General features: G+C 42.9%; 1 protein-coding gene across 4 annotated transcripts in view; it reads left to right on the forward strand.

The window, feature by feature from the left end:
- Positions 1-9,246, forward strand: part of ccdc171 (coiled-coil domain containing 171) — a 36,887-nt gene that overhangs the window by 16,085 nt on the left and 11,556 nt on the right. For all 4 annotated transcript variants that reach the window (XM_015394575.1, XM_015394576.1, XM_015394577.1 and 1 more), the window contains 6 exons: positions 58-243; positions 320-409; positions 581-760; positions 6,918-7,085; positions 7,379-7,546; positions 7,749-8,226. In XM_015394575.1, the coding sequence (XP_015250061.1) occupies positions 58-243; positions 320-409; positions 581-760; positions 6,918-7,085; positions 7,379-7,546; positions 7,749-8,226 (1,270 nt within the window). The remainder of the gene's footprint in view (positions 1-57; positions 244-319; positions 410-580; positions 761-6,917; positions 7,086-7,378; positions 7,547-7,748; positions 8,227-9,246) is intronic.

The raw sequence follows: 9,246 nt of genomic DNA on the forward strand, positions 1-9,246 counted from the left end.
ATCGGATCTAGAACCGGATACAGAACCAATGGTATTAGCTCCATTCTTTGTGTTCAGGCAGCTGCAGGTCGGTCCGAAACAGAGGAGGTCTTGATAGACACTCTAAAACGAATCACTGGCATGCTGCAGCAGTCAGCCCAGCCTGCAAAGGATGATGGGAAACCGAGTCCTGCTGAGGTTCTCCAGCTGCTGGCCTCCACTCTGAGCACTGATCACCACAGACTGGAGGAAACTACCAAACAGGTACCGACTCTGTCCACACGAGGCGATCCGTCCTTTAGAACCACGGTTCCTGGTATCTGCTTTGTTTCTCCATCAGGTTCAGGATCTGCTGGGTTCATCCCAGAAGCTTCAGGAGGAGAATTGTCTTCTCCAGCAGCTGATCTCAGATCAGAAGAAACAAAATGAGGTAAGATGTCCTCTGATTCCTGAATATTTCTGACCAGTAACGGGATGTAGTTTCCTAGAAACCTGGTGTTAGAGCAGGGATGTGGAATCATGGCACCTTCTGACAGGAGCGTGGGGAGGAAACAAACAGGAAGGGGAAGAACAAACTCTGACGCCTGTCTCTGTCCACCAGGAGGCCCAGCAGGCCCTGGTCCAGCTGCAGGAGGAGGCATCCGGCTTACGCCTGCAGGGCTCTGATTGGTCGCTGCAGAACAAGGAGCTGCAGGAGGAGCTGCAGCGAGTGAAGGAGGAGAGAATGAAGGAGAAGGAGGAGATCCAAGAGATAAGAGAAGAGTTCAAGAAGGAATCAGAGGTGATTTTTATTCCTAACAGTCAGAACACCAGTTCCACCTTAGAACTTTTTCATCAGACCTGAGACACACATGAGCTTCCCTCTTAGATATACAGTCAGGAAAATAAGTATTTGAACACCAGAGAAAATCAATGTTAATATTTGGTACAGTAGCCTTTGTATGTAATTCTTGAGGTCAAATGTTTCCTGTAGATCTTCAGCTAGTTTGCACACAGTAGGGATTTTGGCCCACTCCTCCACACAGATTTTCTGTAGATCAGTTTGGTTTCTGGGCTGTTACTGAGAAATTTATTGCAAGATTTTTGGGAACAACCTCCTTCCCTCTGTTAGAGCATTGAAGACGAGCGGAGGCGGGGTCTTTCACCATGACGATGTCCCGAAGCGGCCAGGATAACCAAGGAGTGGCTCTGGAAGAAGCGTATCAAGGTTGTGGCGTGGCCGAGCCAGTTTCCAGACCTAAACCCAATTGAGAATCTTTGGAGGAAGCTCAGATTCGGTGTTTCTCAGCGCCAGCCCAGAAACCTGACTGATCTGGATAGGATCTGTGTGGAGGAGTGGGCCAAAATCCCTCCTGCTGTGTGTGCAAACATGGTGAAAAATTACAGGAAACATTTGACCTCAACAATTACATACAAAGGCTACTGTACCAAATATTAACATTGATTTTCTCTGGTGTTCAAATACTGATTTGCAGCTGGATCATACAAATAAATAGTCAATAAGCAGGGCTCGATGTTAACCATCGCCCGATCTCCCAGGGCAAGTAGTTTTCATTGTTTGGAGAGTACAAATTTCATTGCATTTGCCCGCCGGTAAAATGTTTCACTCAAAATTTCTTTAAAATCACCGACATTCATTGAAAACGACCCGGAAGCATTGACGGCGCCAATTTTGTTGTTTTGTACACATTGTCTGATTGTTATGATTTGAAAAAGGCACGTGATTTTCTACCAGATAGCGTGATTTTTGTCCACCTAGCAGTAATTTTGATGTAGCTACCAAAACGACAAACGGCTGCATTTATTTTGTCAGGAAAAACTAATCCTGAGTCAGTTAAAAGTCAGGGAATTCTGAAATGATGTCAGACTGTGGAAAACCCTGAATAAAATAACTATGTATAATGATTCTCTAGAAAAGTCACATTATATTAATAGTANGTTTTGCCCCCGCTGTATTTTTAAATACGCAGTAGAGGTATTTAAAGGTAGTAGAGGACATGTATCGGTATATAAAAAACGCGCCCTATAGTCCGGTGCGCCTTATGTGTGTGTTAAATACAGAAATGGGACACATAACTGAGACTGCGCCTTTTAGTACGGTGCGCCTTATGGTCGTGAAAATACGGTACTGTTAAAAAAACAAAAACAGCTTTTATATATAAGGCAACTCATTGGAAATAAAAAAAACTTTACGTTACTACATATGATCAAATTGAACTGTTCAGGATTTATTTAAAAATATTCTAAATAAAAATAATTCAATTAAATTGAGCTAAACTTAATTGAATGGAACTGAATTGAATTTATCTAACATGAACGGAAACATTGAATTAAACTGAATTTAATTGATTTGATTTTAACTGAACTGAACTTAATTCAACGTAACTAAATTGAATTAAATTGAATCTAACGCTACTGACAGGTTCAATGGAATTAAATAGCATGAAACAGAACCTATTATAATTGGACAGATGAAGATGAACAGAATTGAATTGAACTCAAATCACTTGTACTTAAATGAACTGGATTTGACTGGATTTCCTTTAACTGAATGAAATGGAATTCAATTAAATTGAAGTCAGTTTATTTAAAATGATTTCAAATTTGCTTGACCTGAACTGATTAGACTTGAATTGAATTCACTTAATGTGAACTGTACAGAATTGACTCAAACTAACCTGAATCACATTGAATTAAATTCATTTTTTATTATTTGAATTGAATATAATTTAATAAAGTGTACTTAGTTGAATTCAGCAGACCCTAACTGAATTGACTTAAATAGAGGGAACAGTGGGTAGCACTGCTGCCTTGCAGCAAGAAGGCTCCGGGTTCGATTCCCGGCCCGGGGTCTTTCTGCATGGAGTCTGCATGTTCTCCCTGAGCATGCGTGAGTTCTCTCCGGGTACTCCGGCTTCCTCTCACAGTCCAAAAACACGACTGTTAGGTTAATTGGCTTCTCTAAATTCTCCTTAGGTGTGAGTGTGTTTGTGAATGGTTGTTTGTCCTGTTTCTCTGTGTCGCCCTGCGATGGACTGGTGACCTGTCCAGGTTGTACTCCGCCTCTCACCCGTAGACAGCTCGAGATAGGCACCAACGCCACTTGGATAAGACTGACGGAAAATGGATGGAATGGATGGATGACTTGAATTGAATTTAGCTAACCTGGACAGGAACTGAACTCAGACCCTGAGTGTTCAGAGAAAAGGTTCAGCCATACTGTTACTTCAACTGGGAATCTGTTTATATTCTCCTCTTCCTGGTAGTAACTAGTTTTGTGAGTTTTTACATAGAAGAGGTGAGGATTTAATGCTGTTGGAAGCAAAGTATAAGAAGCTGTAAAAGCTGCAATATAAAGGTCACCATAACAATCAGGTTTATTTCCCTGAAAGCAGAAGGAAGCGGTGAAAATCGGATCTAGAACCGGATACAGAACCAATGGTATTAGCTCCATTCTTTGTGTTCAGGCAGCTGCAGGTCGGTCCGAAACAGAGGAGGTCTTGATAGACACTCTAAAACGAATCACTGGCATGCTGCAGCAGTCAGCCCAGCCTGCAAAGGATGATGGGAAACCGAGTCCTGCTGAGGTTCTCCAGCTGCTGGCCTCCACTCTGAGCACTGATCACCACAGACTGGAGGAAACTACCAAACAGGTACCGACTCTGTCCACACGAGGCGATCCGTCCTTTAGAACCACGGTTCCTGGTATCTGCTTTGTTTCTCCATCAGGTTCAGGATCTGCTGGGTTCATCCCAGAAGCTTCAGGAGGAGAATTGTCTTCTCCAGCAGCTGATCTCAGATCAGAAGAAACAAAATGAGGTAAGATGTCCTCTGATTCCTGAATATTTCTGACCAGTAACGGGATGTAGTTTCCTAGAAACCTGGTGTTAGAGCAGGGATGTGGAATCATGGCACCTTCTGACAGGAGCGTGGGGAGGAAACAAACAGGAAGGGGAAGAACAAACTCTGACGCCTGTCTCTGTCCACCAGGAGGCCCAGCAGGCCCTGGTCCAGCTGCAGGAGGAGGCATCCGGCTTACGCCTGCAGGGCTCTGATTGGTCGCTGCAGAACAAGGAGCTGCAGGAGGAGCTGCAGCGAGTGAAGGAGGAGAGAATGAAGGAGAAGGAGGAGATCCAAGAGATAAGAGAAGAGTTCAAGAAGGAATCAGAGGTGATTTTTATTCCTAACAGTCAGAACACCAGTTCCACCTTAGAACTTTTTCATCAGACCTGAGACACACATGAGCTTCCCTCTTAGATATACAGTCAGGAAAATAAGTATTTGAAAACTCTTAGAAATCATGGAGGGGTCTCTAATTATCAATAGTTGCATGTCCACTGTGAGAGGCATAATAAAAAAAAAAATGCAGAAATCAATATATGATATTTTAACTATTAATTTGATCCAGCTGCAGAGAAGTATTTGAACACCAGAGAAAATCAATGTTAATATTTGGTACAGTAGCCTTTGTATGTAATGCAAATCTTCAGCTAGTTTGCACACAGTAGGGATTTTGGCCCACTCCTCCACACAGGTTTTCTCTGGATCAGTTTGGTTTCTGGGCTGTTACTGAGAAATTTATTGCAAGATTTTTGGGAACAACCTCCTTCCCTCAGTTAGAGCACTGAAGATGAGCGGAGGCTGGGTCTTTCACCATGACGATGTCCCGAAGCAGCCAGGATAACCAAGGAGTGGCTCTGGAAGAAGCGTATCAAGGTTGTGGCGTGGCCGAGCCAGTTTCCAGACCTAAACCCAAACGAGAATCTTTGGAGGAAGCTCAGACTCGGTGTGTCTCAGCGCCAGCCCAGAATCCTGACCGATATAGATAAGATCTGTGTGGAGGAGTGGGCCAAAATCCCTCCTGCTATGTTTGCAAACATGGTGAAAAATTACAGGAAACATTTGACCTCAACAATTACATACAAAGGCTACTGTTCCAAATATTAACATTGATTTTCTCTGGTGTTCAAATACTGATTTGCAGCTGGATCATACAAATAAATAGTCAATAAGTCATGTATTTAGATTTTTTACTTTTAAATGTAAAAAAAATTACAATAATAATGTTTGCACTCTTTTAGGGGTGTAAATTACTCCCATCATGGCGATTCGATTCAGTATCAATTTCCTGACCCAATGATTAGATTATTTTTGATACTCAAGAATACACCACGATACAATTTGATTAATTGGTTAATTGTTTCTTTTTTTAACCTTACAGGCTAGAAAATTTTTCTAATTTGAAATAAATCAATGAAAGCTGTAATATCGTTATGCTTTTTATTTGAGAAACAACAGCAAATACCAGCAGAAGTTGCAAACTTGTACTCCACCTATGCTTATGAAAACCTCATTCACTGAAAAATAATAACGCCTCTGTGTTCACGCGAGTGTGTGTGCAAGCGGAAAGAGGGTATTGGCTAAAGGAAGGAAAGTAGGAGGGCAAAATAGGTTTAGCGCCACCACAGTGCGAGTCAGAATTACATTCAGGAGCAAATGGATAAAAATAGATCAGAGGAATAAAAAAATAATAAAAAAAGAATTGATACGGATCTATGCATCGATACAAAATGATTATTATTCACACCCCTACACACTGTGTCTGACTTCTCCATGTTTAAGTTAGACAGCAGTAGGATTTAAGAAAAGGAACTGCCCGTTTTTTTCTTTTTTATTGAAANTAAGTTTTTAACCTGTCAAGTTTTTTTTAGATTTTTAACATTACAATTTATATTTTTCCAAGCACACAACAGTTTAAAGCAAAGTTTAGTTTGAAAAGAATGAGCAGGAAGGATAGAAAAGCATGTTAACACGGTAATGTAGGCTACAGTTCATTATCTGACGCATGCAGATACACACCAGGAACCTGGAAACTTAAAAAATACTGAATTACAAAAAAACATTTTAAAAAACAAACAAGTTTCATTGATATATACATAAAAATGAATATTAGGAACTATATTTATATAACATTATACTACAAAAAAAAATGTATACGTATCGATGCATTGATACAAAATGATTATTATTCACAGCCCTACACTCTGTGTCTGATTTCTCCATGTTTAAGTTAGACAGCAGTAGGATTTAAGAAAAGGAACTGCCCTGTTTTTGTTTTGTTTTTTTTATTTCATGAAAGAAATTTTGAAATAAAAAAAAGGGTCTCGTTTTTTTTTTTTTATTGTTTGCTTTGGATTGAACAATTAATGAATAAATAATTTTACAGACCTTTGAACCTAACCAGGTTACCCAGCCCCACAGAAGTGTAAAACACTGTAAAAAAAAATGGACTAAATGTTCTTACAATAAAGGTGTTTCAACTTTAGTTTAGTAGCTGAGGAACATGATTGTCCAACACTGGAGATTTCTCAAATTATGTGTATTTACCTTTTTTTTGAGTAGGTAAATGAGATGATTTGCCAATGGAATGAGTATTTAGAAAAAATGCACTTTAAAAAAGACAATGCAATTGCGTTTTCTTATTTTAAGTGTAAATTGTCTTGTTCCATTGGCAAATTGGCTCTTTTACCTTCTCAATTCAAGAACAAATGCACTTATGTTAAGAAAAAATGACTCATCTAGGTTTTGAAAAAGCAGTGAAGTATGTATAGCTACCTTATTTCAGGGCCCACAACAATCATTACATTGGTGGATAATACTAGCTACCTGCTCAGACGAACAAATGAATGGATTTACTTCTTTTTAGTTAGATCTTTGCAGTGTAGATGTTGGGTCTTTAGGAACTCCTGGATCTTCTCACCTGGAAAGCTTCACCACTGCTCCATGTTTTCTCCATCTGTAGGTAATTATTAGTTAAATCAGGAAACCAGGAGCTGACCTGGTTTTCCTTCTGAAATAAGAAAAAAAACAGAAGGAAGAGGTTTGTCATGCAGGACTTTCTCTGTGCTTCGCTCAGCATCTGTTTGTGTTCACGCCAGGCCCGCCTGTCCTTCCTCCACTGCCTATATCAGCGCCTGCTGGCCGGGTGCGTCCTCATCCATCACCCCCAGAGCATTCTGGGAGAATTCACCTGGCAGGATCTGTGTGATGTCATCACCCAGCAGGTGGATCAGCTGACCTCTGACCTGCTGAAGGCCAACAGCGAGGTGTGCTTTTAAAAACTGGCTCATTCTAAGCCTCACGCAGCAGTGAGGTGTCAGATCTGAGACCTTTTTCGCGCTTGCATAGAAATGATTATTGGTCACTGATTTTTATTCTTCCTGTTGTTTATTTCTAGATGAAAGCCACAGCTTCATCCAGAAACATTAAAGCTAACTTCTCCTCTCTAGCAGAAATCCTTTCATTTTTAGTTCCTGCAGTTTCAGCACTTTTATTCTTTTTTTGTTCCTACTTTTTTTCTGCTTTAAACCGATGTGGAGTTTTCCCGTTCTACGTGCAGATCGCTCACCTGCAGGGTGTGTGTGACAAGAAGAGCGTGTGTGTGCGCGAGCTGCAGCGCAGTCAGGAGAGTGTGTTGGCTCGCCTGGAGGAGAGCGTGAGGAGGAGGGAGGAGGCCTGGAGCCGCCAGCACACAGACGCCGTCAGCCAGCTGCAGAGCCAGCTGCAGGTAGCACACACACTCACCGAATCCCCCTGGATAAGCTGATCTGCAGTCAGTCGGGCCTGCCTGCAGCCACAGATGAAGGGAGACGATTTTATTTCATTCTTCTTTGGAATGATCAAATCTGTTGCTGAGAGCAGAAACTGTTTTTAATGCAGCTTTTTGAACCCCACAATCTGGATTTGAGCTCCTCTCTCCTTTCTTTCAGCTCTGTCGCTCTCAGTGCAACTCCCACCGGGACCGCGCCTCGTCTCTGGAGCAACGCTGCTCCTCCCTGACCTCCGACCTCTCCCGGCTGCAGGGCCTCCTCTCCAAAAGCCGCCGGGAGTCTTCTTCCTTTTTCCTGGGCTGTGCTCTGCTGGCCGGAGCGTTGCAGCACGCCCGCAGCTGTGTACGCGCCCTCTCCGAGCAGAAGGTCGTCCTCCGCAGGCAACTGGCAGAGAGGGAGCTGTTGGAGCAGGAGGTCCGCAGGCTGGCCGACGCTCTGGGAGGAGAGCAGGAGGAGGAGGAAGAGGAGAGACGTAGGAGGGCAATTAGGAGGTGGAGGAGGAGTGCATGGGCAGTGCTGGCGCTGAAGAGGTGGATGGCTATGACTAAGAGGACTATGGTGTTGTTTCGGCTGGAAAGAAGTGGAGGCGGAGTGGCTGTCTGCAGGTGTGGAGACGCCCATATGGCAAGCCTTAAGGGTAAGAAGGATAAATAAAACCGGATTTTTTTGTCACGAGCTAAACTTATACAGCAAAGGAGACGCACAGAACGCTGCCTACACAAGGGCTGTTTGTCAATTCACAAGAACGCGAGGACGAACTCATATCCTCACCAAGTATGTTCTTGAGAAGAACACAGGTAAGTCTGGACTCTGGGAGAACGGGAGCAAGAAGCATAAATATGGGTCAATTGGAACAGACTCATGACATCAACACACGCTCAGCTTGTCTGGACGGATAAGTCTGTTATGATGCATGCTGGTTTAAGGTGGAGGGGCGAGAAAACCTGTGCTCAGGTTCCACCAGAGCGTTTCGCAATATAGTTTTCCTCCTCTAAATAAAAAATGGATGAAGGAGGAGACTCATCCACGACCTCCGACACTAAACTCTCCTCCTCTTGCATGTTTCCTCTGTCCATAGCGTTCCTTGACAGCGTCGTTTTTAAGTCACTAATTTAGTGCTACTTGGTCCCAATGGAATTTCCCATTGGGAAACCTACTAGCAATAAGTTGCTAACTGGTTAGCAAGATGCTTCCGACAAACCTGCCACAACCAAACTTGCTTGCGAATCTTCCACCACAACAATCCCGCCCCCTTGGTAAACAACCAATAACATTCCCTTTATTCTATCGTGTAAAGTCGGGCACCACTCTGGAGAATTCGGAAATGCAACCGTTGGAACGGCCGCTTCCCTACAACCATCAAAAGGAAATGGGTTCAGACCATCGGCGTCGCCAGACCCCATTTACTGGGGCACGTGCCCCAGTATAAATGAGCTGAGACACACTAAGCAGAGACAGGGAAGCAGTAAAACAAGATGAGAGAGAGGGAGGTAAGGTCCCGACAACAGCTGGAGTTGTGAAAGGTCATTCAGTGTGTTGAGAAGGCTCCACACTAGGCTGAGGTGCACAATAGGACAAGACAGGCTCCATCATCTTGCTATTTTATCAGTTGAAAAGGAAGAACTTTCTAAGCTGAGTCACAGTCTAGTGATTGACC

Source organism: Cyprinodon variegatus, unplaced genomic scaffold, assembly GCF_000732505.1.
Source record: "Cyprinodon variegatus isolate N-32 unplaced genomic scaffold, C_variegatus-1.0 Scaffold696, whole genome shotgun sequence".
Classification (NCBI taxonomy): Eukaryota; Metazoa; Chordata; class Actinopteri; order Cyprinodontiformes; family Cyprinodontidae; genus Cyprinodon; species Cyprinodon variegatus.